This window comes from Notothenia coriiceps, unplaced genomic scaffold (assembly GCF_000735185.1).
Source record: "Notothenia coriiceps isolate Sejong01 unplaced genomic scaffold, NC01 NC01_scaffold00000339, whole genome shotgun sequence".
Taxonomy (NCBI): domain Eukaryota; kingdom Metazoa; phylum Chordata; class Actinopteri; order Perciformes; family Nototheniidae; genus Notothenia; species Notothenia coriiceps.
In genome coordinates, this window is record NW_011333040.1 from 18649422 (window position 1) to 18666120 (window position 16699).

At 39.0% G+C, this 16699-nt stretch overlaps 1 protein-coding gene across 1 annotated transcript in view; it reads left to right on the top strand.

The window, feature by feature from the left end:
* Nucleotides 1-4317, top strand: part of traf4a (tnf receptor-associated factor 4a) — a 32423-nt gene extending 28106 nt beyond the window's left edge. The window contains exons 6-7 of the mRNA XM_010773826.1: nucleotides 439-594; nucleotides 1378-4317. Coding sequence (XP_010772128.1) covers nucleotides 439-594; nucleotides 1378-2010 — 789 coding nt within the window. The 3' untranslated portion in view covers nucleotides 2011-4317. The remainder of the gene's footprint in view (nucleotides 1-438; nucleotides 595-1377) is intronic.
* Nucleotides 4318-16699: the final 12382 nt, after the last annotated feature.

Consider the following 16699-nt stretch of genomic DNA (forward strand, 5'->3'; position numbering starts at 1 on the left):
TCCTGATTTAATGTATCATAAAAAAGCTCAATATCTACAGTTTAGTGTGTTTGTAGGCTGCATGTCCTTTTTTTATTTAGTTTAGCAACAATTGGTCAATTAATGTATCACTTCGATCATCAAAATCATAATCTCTACTATTTTGATAATCACATAGTTGTATAATTTAAGAAAAGGGAAAGCAGCATGAAACTCTTAACATTGATTGCCTGATTGGCATGGGTCCCAACCTCTCTCTGCTTCATGTTCAGGTGTTTTCTATATATGCAGGTCTTTTTTTACAGCCTCATTTTCAATACCACATTTATTTTTCTCCTACTTTGAAGGGCATTTTCCATGTGCCACCATTAATCTGCGACCCCACTGTGCAGAATGTGTTATCACCCATGCTGTCAGTCAGCAGTTCACACATTAACACTGTCCCCATCTCCTCTGTAGAACCACCAGTTCCACTGCCCTCGGTTTCCTGTCCAGTGCCCAAACCAGTGCGGCACACCAAACATCGCCCGAGAGGATCTGGCTAACCATGTGAAGGACAACTGCGGCAGCGCGCTCGTTCTCTGCCCTTTCAAAGAAGCCGGATGCAAACACAGGGTAAGATTGACCTGCATAATTTAACATTAAAATATATGTATTGTTCTTGTTCTGCTGCTTCTTCTTCTTCTCCTTTTCAACAGTCAAGCTTGTTTGCCTTGTTGTTTATATGCATTCACTTTTATTATGTTTCCTTAAATTGTTGTTATTGTGCCCAAAATAATATTTGTTTCCTCTTTTGGAACATGCCTGTAGGCTCTATTTTAACGAGAGTCACACTTCTAGATTCTGACTTTTTTTTAAAACTGACGTCAGTTTAAGAAAATGTGGACACGCTCGAGGGGGGGTGGCAGATGAGCATCATACTCGCTGCGCTCTATTAAGAATTTCAGAGAAAATGGAAACATTGTAATTTACATTTACAAATGGAAATCTGTGAATGGATGTAAACAAACAGATGCTAACAGCCTGGCATTGTGGGAGACTTAATTGTAGTTGAGAGGCTGTGTTTAATAAATTGCATACATTTCAGATGTTTATCTTTCTCATATTTATATATAAACCTCAGGTTTTTAAAGAATAAATCATGCAACTCGGTCCAATCCTTATTTGATTAAAATATGTAGTTGTTGGTTTTGAAAACTAACGTAAAAGTATGTATTCTATACCATAGACAAATATTTAATAAGGATAAACAGTAGAGGCTCCAATTATGTAAATGTTTGTGAAATAAAGAGATACAGATTGTGCTACTTTATATAGATGTGAATGTGACAAAGCTGAATGTAATGTGCATATCCTCTCTTATTCACTGTGGTTTTAAATTATTCTTCTCTCTGGCAGTGCCCCAAACTGGCTATCGGTCGCCACCTGGAAGACACCACTAAGTCTCACCTGACTATGATGTGCAACCTGGTGGGGCGTCAGCGGCAGGAGATCCTGGAGCTGCGGAGGGAGATGGAGGAGCTGTCCGTCAGTCACGACGGCGTTCTTATCTGGAAGCTCAGCGACTACTCCCGCAAACTCCAGGAGGCCAAAATCAGGAGCAACCACGAGTTCTTCAGCCCGCCCTTCTACACTCACCGCTACGGCTACAAGCTGCAGGTGTCCGCCTTCTTAAACGGCAATGGCAGCGGTGAGGGCTCCCACCTCTCCGTCTATATCCGTGTTTTACCTGGAGAGTACGACAGCCTGCTGGAGTGGCCCTTCTCCTACAAGGTGACTTTCTCTATTATGGACCAGAGCGACCCGTCACTTTCCAAACCCCAGCACATCACGGAGACCTTCAACCCCGATCCCAACTGGAAGAACTTCCAGAAGCCCAGCAGCACCCGCAACTCGCTGGACGAGAGCACCCTGGGCTTCGGCTACCCCAAGTTCATCTCTCACGAGGAGATAAAGAAGAGGAATTACGTCCGAGACAACTCCGTCTTCATCAAGGCTTCAATAGAGATTCCCCAGAAGATAATGGCTTAAGATCCTACCTTTGTTTTCTTTTTATAAAGGAGAAAGATGGGTAAAGACTGTAACTGAGACACTTAACTTTGAAAACTTCTACATACTTACCCTTTAGATACTTTCGACCCTTACAGCCTCTCCACTACAGAGCTTGAATGGAGTCTGTTAGGCTGGCTGAGCTGACTCGGAGGACTTTGATGTATCACAGTGGAGAAAGTGTTTGGTCGGCAGAACCTTCACTCTCTGCTGTTCCTTTTTTATTACGTTTTTTTTATCTGTTTGCTGACCTTTTATCACAGTCTACAACAAAAAGCCTTGGAAATCAAACAGTGCCTAGAGAGTTTATCTTAAGTTATATTTTTGTTGTTATTTCTGCAGTACATATGTTAAAGATTATGGAAAAGATATTGAAAAAAGGTTGTGAAGGGCTTCTGTAGAGAGAAAGTTAGAAGCAGGTGAGAGATGTCCCGTTCGGATGGTCTGAAGAAGCTGGAGCTCACCAGACTCAAGCTCTAGCCCAACTGCCTTTTGTTTACATGCTCATACAGTATACTCCCACTGATCCCTGAACAAACACACAGCCCTTGCTTAGAGACTGCTCGTTTGTGTACACAAATACATTGAATTGATTATATTCAACCTTGGTCATTTTTAGTGTTTTAAAAGGAATAGTATTATCTTTTGGTTAAGTTGAATGAGAAGATCAATACCACTTTACGACCAGTAGCCTGTTAGCTTGGCCTAGCTAGTATAAAGACTGGAAAAAGCAAGACTGGCTTTTTCCTAAGGTAAAATAATCCACCTACCAGCATTTGTAAGGCTTACTTACATTCACCACTTGTTTGTTTAATACATACAAAAGTATTTACATTCAGAGCCAGGCCATCTGTTTCTAGACGTTATGCTAGGCTAAGCTAACTCGAAGAAAGATATGTGGTAACAATTTTCATATAAGCGAATAAATGTAGCATATTTCCCAACATGTCAAACTAACTCAAATTAAACATGCCTCTGCTGATGCTGAGAAAATCCTAAAACTGTCTGGCTTTTTAAACTACATACACCAAAATGCAACTGTCAAGCTCAACTGAGGCTGTTTAGTTTGTTTTGCTGTCAGGTTGACAAGCTACAGATCTGTTTCTTCTAGTTACCTGCTCCCTCACAAGAACTGTCTGTGTTTGTCCGTAGTTCTACCCAGTCGTAAATAGCAGCAGGAGCGTGCAGATGTACCAAACACACACACTTGATAGTGACCCTATGATGCTTCGTATTTGTTTCAAAGTCCACCAATAGGGGAAAAAAGCACCTTTCAACTGTCGTTGGATGAGCAGAGCAGACAAAGAGGCCAGTTGTCCAAGTACACGCGCATTTAATAGTGAAGGAAAAGCCATGTGGCCTTTTTATACAGTATGTCTTCGCATGAGGGTTTTAAGGTGTGCAGGGCGACATAAACACATGCATGCTACCACCTAGACCACATTTTGTACTGTAACCTGTATTCTTGAATCCTCTCCCATTGATGGCTATTATGTCTCTTTTTTTGGACTGTTTGAAAGTTGACAAAATGTCAAAAAAGTTTTGTTTTTTATATATACAGAAAATGTGAACGCTGTCGGTAATATAACCTATAAAGACAATGAACACTCGTCTGTGAAGTGAACTGTTTTACAAGCCCGCACATGGGTGGTGTACTGTTGGAAAAGATAGTGACGGTTTCTGCAAATATGTGGGTGTCTCGGGACTGACTACACCTTTTGTTGTTACCATGGTCCCCTGTGTGTATCTTCAGCTCAACACACAATGTTGCAACGGAAAGCAATTGGAGGGATGTGTGCTACACCCGTCTCCGTCACAGCACCATCAGACAGGTGGAGGACTGATGATATAGTACACTACAGTCGTATGTGAATACTGATGTAAAAATGCAGAAGCACATTCTGTCATTTTATTATTATACATGGAACAATTCTTTATTTCTTGTCATAATACCAGCTGATATTTTACAGTGATTTAAAGAAGTGAGAAGATACAACTTTTTTGTAAGATTCTGTATTTTAAAAAATACTTAGCTGTTTTATACAAACGCTTTTCGTTGGAGAGTCGGGGTCGACTTTGGGAATTTTCATACCCTTTTGTCTCTTTGGACATATGGATAATTTGTTTGTACTTGTGGTTTGAGCCTCACATATTCTGTCTGTATTATTTCCTCTTAAAAGTATTTATTTTAAAGAGCCTTCATGTGAGTTTTCACAGATGGCACAAATTCTTTAATATGTTGATTGATGAGTGCTTGTCAATTTCTTAAATGAAATAAAATACCATATATTATAATTGTGTGTTCACTTTTTAAACTTTTTTTTTTAAATCCTCAAAAGCAGATGTTAAAGGGATAACGATTCTAGATGATACGTTTAATGTAAATAAATAAACCCTGAAATAAATCTTGAATTGGAGGAAATGTAAAACAAGCGCTCTTACACAGACTTGATGGTGGACAAAAACATCCTTGGGATTTTAAGCAATAGTACGGACTCTTGAAGAACATTTTCACAACTTTAAGTTTGTCTTACAAAATATCCCATACTGCGCAGCACATACTATCTGACAGTAACTAAATACTTAACTGACCTGGTTATGTTAAAACCTGTGGAAGTGACTGGATTTAGGGGCACTTGACGACATTAACCTGCACTTCCATAATGTCCGGGGAATTTAAAAAGGGGTTTAGTAAAGTAACACAAGCAGGAAATCTTGACCGAAGTCCCTAGTATGAGTTATGCTCAGTAGAGCCTGGATTCTACACTTCCCACAATGCAGTTAGATCTTATGTTAGACCCTCCCTGTTTGATTTATGAATATCTGTCTATTTGCACATTTTAAAACAATATTTCCGTTAAAAAAATGTGCCCCAGCCCCAAAATCTACAAATACTACTACAACTATTACTTCTACATGTGTACTAGGCAATGTCTCATCTAAAATAATTGTATATGGTATTCAACTCTTTTCACAGGCAGTAGTCAGCATGCTACATTAATACATTTTCAAATCTGAAAGGGATTTGTCCAACCTGATCTGAATTTGTAAACATTGTTGGACCTGAGGTTCTAGGATATTGTTAATATGATTTTGTTTATTATCACTCTGCTTTCCTGTCGAAGTGTGTCTAAAAACAGGCGCTACTTCAATTACAGACATATCTGATGAACCCATATGAGCCAATTGGTTTTATTTTCACTTCATCACCCACTCAGTGATCTAGGTTAAAGGTGAAAGCCGTTTCTGTCCTGCCTCTTTTGTAGTTTTTGCTCCGAGATGGAGGGACGCGAAGGAGCAGAGGAAAGGGGGCAGAGGAAGTGAGGCAGACACCAGCCCTGCTTTGAAGCGATGCCAGGAGTTTGCATTAGCTTGCAAGTTTGGATGGTGTTCAGTGCAGCAGGATTTAGGGAAGTGGAAAATTAGCTTTTAACGTCCATGTCACTGAGAGGTCCCTCGGGAGGACAGTCCTGCTTTCCACTTACTGTAGGCCTACAATAGTATTTCTAAAACATAAAATATCAACTCTCTCATTCTCTTTTTTTCAGCTCTATAATGAAAACAACATCTGTTTTAGGAATACAGTAGGACTTTTCTTTACTTCTGTACACTGTCTTTTCTTTTGAGGATATTGCCAATATCCTTGTTTTTCATTCACCATGGCTGTTTTTAAGCTTGCCCTCAGTTAGAGGGATCATTCATTTCAGGGAGGGGACCTCTGGCCAGGGCTGTCGCCTCTCTCTCTCAAGACCGGTACAGAACGTTCATAGATGAAATGAAGAGTAGAGCCAGCCTCAAACTTTCCTGGCGCAGGGTGTACAACCAACAGCACTGTGCTGCTTCAGGGCAACGCAGAATGAAAATAGTAACAGCTAATTACATGTTAGCAAGCTCCATGTGTCCCATGCAGAGTAGTGTCACGTGTTGCTCTCAGTATAGTGCTGCTCTTTGGTTTCGCTCTCTTTTTTTTGTTTGCTTGGTAAATGATTTGCAGGTAGAGAGACACGTTCTCATACACTGAGAACAGCAGTGTCGTTCCTGCTTGGTGAGCTCACCCAACCTTTTGTCAAAGTATGCTAAAGATGCCACCTGAGTTAAAGGAGGAGGAGGTGGTGGGAGTGGTGGTAGTGGTGAAGGCGGAGAAAGGCCCAACCCATGAGGCTTTCCTCGCCCATAAAAAACAACATCAGAGGAGCTGTGGTCTATGATGCAGTGCCATGCTGTTGTCCCTCATACAGTAAGTTAAACAGTTCTGCCTCATAGTGCAGGAACTGAACCGGGATGAGGAAATATGAGAAGCAAAACAAGATTCACACTCAAGATTTACAACAAGAAAGCTCAGTGGTTGAGAAAAAAGGTTAATCTTTTACCTTGAAAACAATAGTTTGACAAAAAAAATACACATCTAATCCATTGAACCGGACGGTTAGGTGTTGTTGAATGTTGAAAGTAGTAGTGAACCTTGAGTTAGGACTCTCCGCATTGTTCATAGTTTGTTTATTTTAAGGTACTAATAAATGATTTACTGGTTCCTTACCCATATACGTATAAGTAAAGAGATGCATTTAGGAGGGACCTAGCTTGTAAAAATACCATGTAATTTCTTTAAAAGTAGCAGTACATACTTTGCTTTTCTTACCTCTGGCCTTATACCCATATAGCCTATATATTACTAGGTTCCTGGTTAGTGTGTTATTGATACCACCTAGTTACACTGTTGACTTTTTTTCTTAGATTATCCTAAATCTAATCTTCTATTACTCACAGGCAGCTCCACCCATCCCTCAAAACCAAAAGGCATTAGCTGTGAGTCTGTACTCTCCTGTTATCGCATCAAACCAGAACAAAGGTGTTAAATGATTCTTCGTCATAAGAGAATATTGTGACCTCATCCCATTATGTAACTAAAACACATTTCATACATAAATGATCTTATTCAATGAGAGGCTGGTTTAGGACTGCTGCAGTACAGGTTGTTTTAAGATTTATATTTGTTATTGAATATCTTGCAGACTACTGATATTACAGATAACGAAAGCTTGATTTCTCTCAACTCTAAATAAACTCTTTAGTGTTACCCAAGCATCTTCCTCTTGGATCACAGACTGGATGGCATGATAAGGTTGGCTGAACACTCTGACCTCACTGACATAGCTGGCTTCTCTGACACAACAGCACAGTATAAGAAAATACAGCTGATTGATTTATTATTTGAAGTTAAAAAAACTACCGGCCCTCCTTCATATTGATTTATGCATTTCCTCTGATCTAAATCCATCGAGCGAGTAAGATTAGAGGCAGTGACTTGGGGCCAAAGGTCAGTCAGACCCACCGTGGCTACCTGCCAGCAGTACGATGCTGCGGGCTCGGATCAATCACTGGCCTGAATTACTGGAATAACACACCAGCCCTAGGGGGGAGGATCCTAGACGGGTTCATAGTCTATGTGCTCACTCATACACGTCAACGAAATCTCTGATTGATCATGTACTACCAATACTACTTTGTTGATTCTACAAAAACGGAATTGCAGTGGAAGAGTAAGTCCAGCATGAAAAGTAAAAACACCAACATATGCAATATTATTTTATCATTATTCAGGGGCGGTTCTAGGGGGGGGGGGCAGGGGGGGCCAGTGGCCTCCCTAAAAATGAACACAAAAAAAAGTTTATGATTAAACTATTTCTTGGCTGACGGAATAGGCGGAAGTAACGATATTAGTCATTCTAGTCGGACCCATTAGAGCAGGGGTCTCCAACACGTCGATCACGAGCTACCGGTATCTCGCAAGCCCTCAATAGCCCCCACTTAACAAATATATTTTTTTTTTTAACGCAAGCCGTCATCGCCACGGAGGAGCACACAGCCTCTGTGAGCGAGCGAGCGAGCGAGCGAGCGAGAGAGAGAGAGAGAGAGAGAGAAAGAGAGAGAGAGAGAGAGAGCTAGAGAGAGCACACCTTTATCCATTTAATGTGTTGTAAAGAATCATTCCAATGTGTACTATAGGACAGTAAAAAAAAAAAAAACAGTTTAAAAGGGGAGTGATTAGTAAAATATACATAAATACAAATAAAGAATACTAACTATAGGTAACATAAGATAAGAATAAACAAGTTTAAATGATTTGTTATTAGTTGTGATCATATTCTAAAGATTTTTTGATTATTGAAAAATATACAGCTCTCTTACATATGAGTGTTGAGAGCTGTCTCCATAAATTAATTTTGTGCTCAAAGTGCACCAGATTGATGCATTTAACTTCAACAATTCAAAACAAATCTTCCCGGAGGCATGCCCCCAGACCCCCCTAGAGAAGGTTAGGTCCACCCCCAAATAAAGCAGGTTAAAATAATTAAATCGCATACATTTTCTTTTAGTAAACACTGAAAACGGGTTCCATAGACCCAAACAGCAAAAAGGTAAGCATATAATAATGTGTAATGAAACAAATACCAATAACTGTATTGCATTGTTTTCTTAGGTGTATGCGCAATTACTTCATTCTGTCTTTGTCTTTTTCGTCCTGCATTTATTGTGCCCTCCTCAGAAAATAACTGGCCCCAGCCTGGCCCCCCCAGTCAAATTGGTCTAGAACCACCACTGTCATTATTGCAACAAAAAAAAGAAGACTGTAGCTCAGGTTGTTTTATTTTTCTCAACATTTATGCATGTGCTAGCAATCCAATATGCCCCTGGTTAGTGATTGGACGGTATAGGGAGACGGGTTCTGATTAACAATATTTACACACAACAGGAAAATATGTTGTAATATTGTAAATTAATTATGAATTGTTTTAGTAACAATATATGCATGACTGATGCCAAACGGTAGATAATGCTGGTTTGAATATGCACAGGTGTATGGCATCTTCCCATAGGCTACAGGTGTGTGGGCGGGGCTAAACTTTGACAGCGTGATGTGTGCGCGAGAGCCAGCTAGATGTTGTCAAATTCCCTGCGGAGTGTGGACTCGTGTTCATATTTTCAAAACAAATGTCCATTGCAATCTAAAGATACCACGGTTGGAGGAGGAAGAAGTAATAGGCTACATGAAACACGTGAGTTTATGAGCCCCAAGATATCCGAATATGAGTTTAATTGAGAGACATTGCCAAACTTGGAAAGTTATCTTGCAATGTGGAGAGACTTTATGCTACAACAAACGGCATTAAAACCAGTGACCAGCAGTTATCTGGACAGCACAGTTTCACTGGATAGCGATTAATCCATCTCCATCTTCCACTCCAACCACCCCGCCTGCGTCCTGTGATATAAACAAACCCAACACCATGTGCCCTACTAACAACGGTGGTAAGATAAAATATGTGTATGCCCACCATGGCCATTCAATATAAATAACATACTGTGGTTATAAACTGTGGTGTGTACTTTTCCTAAAAACACATTTGAGGTGCTTGTAATTGAGAATTTTCTAAAAATTAATGTTTCTTTTTTTCACACTAACTCAATAACAAACACTACATTTAAATTGCAGCAATTAGACAATTAATACTCAAAGCTGCTCATCATGGGTATTTTAAGCACAAAAACAGCCAGTGTTTGACACCTCCGATAGGATTTTCTGACAGCTCTGATGAAACGAAGGAGAGAGGTGTGAGAGTCTGTCGCCTCTGTTTTATATAGCTTACAGAAGTTTGTTGAGGAGGTTTATTCATATCTGTTGCTTCCTGATATGTATGTGACCCGAAATAATTATGATCTTGTGACTGCTGACTGCATACACATCAGTGTTACCGAAGTGTTGAAGTGCCTTGATTTTCGCAGGAAGAGCACAACCCTGTGACACTTGATAAATTAACATGTATATGTTTAACATAATGTGCTAGTAATAGTTACACTATTGGAGATTACTGTACTCTGATTCCTGTTGGCCATCTATAATATTTCTCCCTGACTAATTGTGTAATTTAAGAAATAACTGAGTTAGCAAAGCAAAACTACAAGCATTGCCAAAGATCTGTGACACCCATTGCGTTAGATTTCTGTGTGTATTTCTTTTTTTATCTATAGGCCTATCCTTTTTTTTCTTTGTGAACATCTGAGAATAAAGTTCACTCCCAGAGTTTGACATTTTAATCAGCACCTTCTCAGATAAACAGTGCATGTTTAACTTTCATGGTCATGTGTGCAGCGTGTACGCAGGAGGTTTGTGGTTTGAGTCGCTGAACCTGAAAGGGCTCTTCGCTGACCATTGCTTACACGAGTCGACATTCATGATGACAAATAATCCCAGCAGCGTGTGAACCTCTGGAGGCTTTCTGGTCATCAACAAAATTCTCTGTTGAAGAATGTCATTCCGACTGTACTCTGTGTCCCTGTGGCGTGCTATCCTCTACTTTATTTTTCAAATTCCCCTGCTACCTAGGCAGTTCTTCAATTCCAGTCCTATCCAAAGTGAAAAGGACACCCCTCTGTTAATAACTCAACCTTATGCCAATGTTAATACTCATTTTTGCTTTTCAGTTATCATTCTACAGATTAAGTTGTGTTTCTAGTAAACCAAGGATGAGATAGCTACTCTTGATTTTGATATAAATATAGCTCTGTGTGCTAATTGTTCTGTTTCACTCTCAGATCTCCTTATATTACTTTCGGCCATAGCAGGCAGCTGTTTTCTGTGTTAAAGTTCTTAAGACACACAACAGTAAGGCGAACATTTGGACCAGTCGGTGAAGAAGTATTTAGCATCTAAACAGCCAGATACTCTCAGGAGTTGGTTGAGAGAGACCAAACACTGAGCTAAATTCACCAGGTTGAAAGAGAAATACGACTTAAAAATCAATGTTAATTCTGCTTTGTAACAGCTGGATTGGTATGAGCAATTGAACTGGCAATAAAACCACAATGTTTTGTTCACATTGCCCATATTTTCATTCACTAGATTTCCTCCCAAAATAGATTTTCAAATCCTTTCCATGTAGGACTACATGAAAGCAGGAAGTTGATATGAACTTTGCTATGATTTCATAGCATAGGTTTTTCAATAGTAAAAGTAGCATTGTATTAACGCTTATATTATTAGTTTAGATCGACCAGTCACACATCTTTAGAGAGGTTTAGCCAATGTCCCACAGTACCTCTATGGTTAAGATAGCATTACTTAGAGAAATAGAAAAGAGCTGTCTTTGCCTGAAGTCCAGCAGATAATCTTAACTCCAGCCTTCAACTCATAAGTAATGGCTTTCTGTGGCTCCAACTATGCAACCCATAATCTGGCTGTATGGTAAAGGCCACTTGGGAGATACATGAGCAGAGCAAAAGACCTTAAGATCTTCCAGGCCAGACAAAAATAGACATTTTATTGGTCTTTCAGCCTATTTTTATAGCCCATTTCCTGGAGTTCAACTGTACATTTTGAAAGATAACTAGCTGGTATCGTGATAAGTGATATTTAGTTATATATAGTAAAAGTGTTTTTTTACCCCACATTAGGAATTTGACAGAATAGGCAATGACAATACGTAAAATACTACCAATAAAACATATCATGCCTGATTTCTGTAGAACTTCAATCACATCATTTTGATGATTTGTTGTCAAAAAAAGAAAAAGCAATCTTTGAATATATTCAAATCAGTATATATCCTATATTGTGATCAGTGCTTCTGTCTCTTAGAAACAGTGACGGTTTTTTAGATCTGTTTAGGGCATCCAATACAAATATCTTCTGCTTGAAGTTTCATGAAACTTGATTAAGTTGTGTAACTATGGAATGATCACTTTATTTGTTAAAACATTATTTTACTGATTAAAGAAATACTTTCTTGATTCTGCCAAAAGTAGTTTTGTGTTCCTCAAACTGCATATACAGCAACAAGCTGATCATAAATTGCTGTAATGTACCAATCCAAACTTAATATTTAAAAAAGCCATGAAGTAAACCATCATATTACATAACCTCTCTAATGGTTTTTTTGCCAGTTGATAACCTAAGATAAAAAAGTGCAAAAGCGGATTTGTAGCAGTAACTTCAACAAATAAAAAATAAAAAGCGTTTTAAGATAAAAAGTCACAAATGAAGATTGGAGAAAGAATGTTAAATCAATAATTAAATACAATATACATTATTACTCTGAAATAATGTGTGGCAAACTTCTCAAAGCAATCTGATTGAAAATTAAATATATGTCTTCCTTTTTTTAAATGATTCAAAAAGATAATTTTCTTCAGTCCTGAGCCTGTAAATACACAGCAGGTTGCATACTACCAACAGCATAATCAATGTTGTACTCATGGAGTAATGCCCTGCAGTAGCGATGTCACACTCCTGTCAAGCCCAGTCTAATCCTATTACAACCACTTTCATCATCACCAAGATATCAAGATTACATTTCCTGTGTCAACAGCGATTATACTGGGAGGGCAATGGGATTGCTGGAGCATCCAGATGGGCAGAAGCAACTGGAAGTGATCAGTAATAGTATAAGTATAGATTATGTAGTTCACCACTGGATTGGGTTGCTGCACAAGCCTTTGCCCTTCATGATATAAATGCTGCTCAATCATCCATCTGAAGAAGTAAAATCAAATCTATTTGACCCTTCAGTTGCATTTCAATACAACAAGAATAAAATATTTGTTCATCCCTTCATGATAAAAAAGAGGAAATCCAGAGAAAAAGAGAGAAAAAATCTTGGCCAGATGGTGCAGCCAAGATTATCCTCTAAACATGGCTTCCAGTCTCTCTGAGCTGGCAACACTGTCATTTCAAAGAAGTAAACACATTCAACTCTGTGTCAAGCAGGTCTCTCCACAGGGGGTCTGCATGTTTAGTGTCTCTGTGTGTTTACTGTAACGCGGTCAGGGAAGGGTTAGTCAAATAAGTGTGGTTTGTCTTTTGACCCAGCTGCATTGAAACACACAGCACCACCCACACTCACACACACACACACAAGCTGCTGCCATAGGCAGAGGACGCTGCCTTCCACAAGCTTGCCTCATCTCTTACTCATTTGGAGACACCACCCCCGACCCCTGAGATCACCTCACCTCCTTATGTGAAAAATAAGCTCTGGTTTATTGAGGGAATGGTTTTCCAAAAGAGTAGGATATAACATGTAAAACACAGAATCCCCCTCCTCTGCTCGGTCAGGGTGTACCTCATCCTGAGCTGCAGGAACGGCCAGTTTCACTTCACTGGTGGGTGTTATTTTGACCATCTGAGGGAGAGAGAGAGAGGACGGTGTGAGGGGTGTCACTGAGCAGAGGTAGATTGGAGCCGTTGCCACGGTGAACGTGCTCTGTTCCACCAAGCTGGCCTCTGATTGGCCACAGCCAGGGCTGAGGGAAGGAAATTCTGCCAATTGGAAACAATTGATGTTTTGTTGCCGGGCCAAGCTGCCCTGACACAAAGCTGACATTTATTGGCAACAAGGTTGCTCTTCAGGTTTGAAAAGGTGATTCTTTAAAAAAAATAAGAAAATCATTGGTCGTGTGTTGCTGATATTTTTCCAAAATAAAATCCCATATTAAAATAGGAAGAACTATTCTGATCTGGGTATTCAGAAAACACCTACTACACATCCCAGTAATTAAATTGTCAAATCATGTTTAATTTATTTCTTAATAACTGATTTTGTTATATTGGCTTATCGTCTCGAATCCAATATATATAAAATCTCATTTGTATCATGGCAGACTTTTTTAATATCGGAAAATATTTAATCGCTTTCCAAAAATTACTTGTATTATTGCATTGAGATAAAACATAATTCTATTTAGCATCCATAACAGCTGAGGCTTTATCAGTGTTTGTAAATGGTTGTCAATATATTTTCTTTTACAACTTGTTTAACAGGAAAGGTGTGCTCTTCTCTACCAATATGCTTACTCTAATGTGTTAGATATATGTCGAAGCCTGTTATTAAAGAATGAAAATTGGTGAGGTTACCTAAATGTTTGGTTTGTTAAACCAGCAGACACTGTCTCTAGTATCAAATTAAAACTATTTACTGTAGCCATTCATAAATTAGCACCCAACAATTCACATTACCAAATATACAGAAACCTGTGTATCGATTTATGCAGGCTACCAGCTCAATACTCTGACTACTGTGTCATCAAAACCCATGAGATAAGCAGACAACGCTTGTATCAAGTTTACATATTATTATAAAATATACATTGCTGAAGGTTTCGTAAGCTCTTACTTTCTGAAAATAGCAGATTACCTTCAAAAGCTGAATATATAAAAACGTATTGCTGTACATCTCCGGCTTGCAATATGTAAGATTCAGGATTTATTTACTCACTTTATTACATTTGAGCTGTTCATACAAACTGACCCTCCTTACTTTTAATCAAATCTCATCCCTCTATTATTTCAGTTTGAAACTGTGGGACATGAACTTTCTGAACTGTATGCAAAGGATGAAAAACAATGAGCTCAGCATGCTCCATAGAGGCTCTTCTGAGTATTTTTGTTTTTGTATTACTTCCTTTATAACTTGGTTGTGAGCAAACAATGTATTCAGCAAATACTTTAATTTCCTTCTTGTAATGTAAAACTGTTAAAGGTTGACAAAAAAAGCATTCTGGATCGAAAATTAATCGTAAGATCTGTTCTTATTTACTTGATCATGTTGCACAATAAAAATAAATTAAAAAAACGCCACTTTTAGTAACACCAAAGAATATTTGAAACCATATGTTCAACTAATTTATCAAAAGTTTTCCTCCACCTAAAAGTAATCTGTTGTTATTTTGATGACTGTGTCTGGCATGTGTAAAGCAAGTATGCAGCATGTCCTGATGTCTTACATTAGTCGAGCATCTCAAACAGCCAGAAACTGATTGTCAGCTGCACATGAGTAATTGAATCGGGCGGGCATGCTTAGACGCTTGGCTTTAATTGCATTGCTCTTTTGTACCATAGAGACTTTTGTCGGGCTGAAATGTGCCCTGACAGTACTGCTAATTGCATATGTAAATAACCAATATTTGGCCCCTAACAAGAACGGAGAGTTAACGCGATAAAAGGAATGTTCTTACTGTGGTTGATTTACTGCAGGATTGGCTGCCGTCCATTGGTGGAGGTTGAAAACAGGGATCTGTTCAACTTTGTTTTATAACCGTTTCTATTACAAGAGATGATATTATTGGCTTTGTTTTGGTATGAAAATTATAAGGGGGCAGAAAAGGGGGAGGTTTTTAAGGGTGGGTGGTCTGATGGAGGAGGATAATGCACCAACTTACTAATTAGCAGAAATATGTGATCAGTTAGATGAAGGTTGTTGTTGATTTTGAATTAAAAAGTAATTAGTTAATTCTTACAAAACGTTAATTCATCTTCACATCAGCTTTTTTTATGCTTTGACAAAAGCAGCATTTATTGTTCCTATTTCAAAACTTTATTTAGTTTTAGTCTACCATGAAAAATATTTCTTTATGATTGTTGTTGAAGAAATTAACAAACAATTAACTTCCGATATGTGTGTTGCTAGTTATATTATTGTTCCATTAAGATATGAATTGGAGTCAGTCAAATTTAATTATGTAGAACTAATTGTTAATGTTTGAGTAACTGAAATATTTAAGAGGCGATTTAACCTCATCATGACTCGTTTTTAGACAGGTAGCTGCTAGATAAGCTGCACAGGAATATCCCTCTTATTGAGTTAAGACACTGGTGCCAAAGATCTGCCACAGCATTGAAAACTGAGAGCAGCAGAGGAAGGAAAGGCTTTAAAGTTCATCAGCATCGAGATGATTGCCTCACAGAGGTTGTTTCAAATCTAACAGGTTGAACTGAAAGTGATCTGATTGTTTCAGTCAAGACGGGGGTCCAAAGAAAATATTTTCACCACACTGCCAGAGCTTTGCTTTTTTTTAAGCAAACATCTCCGACCCTATCTCTACCCAAATAATTTCCTTACAGTCCCTTGAAAGTCTCCTCAGAGTGAGTTATGTGTCCCACAGGGCGGGGCAGGGAGCATTGAGGACGATGGGGTCACGTTTCAATTTCCCTGCAGCGTTTCCTCCTCCCTCTCAATCCTGCTGCGGACTCTTCCTTATCCTCCTCCTCCTCCTTAGGGTGTGTTGAGCAGTCATTCACATCTGGAGCTGCAGCCATGGGGCCAAACATGGCGCCATACCAGTACTGAGCCAACACCACAGAAACACAAAAACACACACATCCCTGTTGTGCCAAAATGCTGTTGTTTGGTGGCACCAGGGAGTTTGCTGCTCACACTTAACTCATTATTTATGCATGGAGAAGTACTGCATACAGTACAGTTGTTTCAGTAATGCTCATGTGGGTCGACAAAGCAGGGAAAAGAGTCACTCTACTTAGAAAAATCCCTCCCACTGAAGTGCCCTTAAAAGCTCCTTAAATTAATCCTGATAAATTAACATAAGCAGATACCATTCCTTTCTCATTGAGGCAGGGCAGAACCTTGTGCATGTTAATTGTTCACAGCTTTTATAATCCAGTCTTCCACATGTGGGACCTGATCCAGTCTGCCTGTTTCTGATTAAGAATCGGACACGTGGGACGAGAGATGTTGAGAGTGATCTGTGGTACATTTTTCTGGGTTTGCGGGATTCAAAACTATTGTCTTGATTGGCCGGCTGAAACTTTGCTGTCATGCTCAAACTTGTGATTATTGCTAATTTTCCCAGCTGGATGAAAATAATACATGCCTAGAAC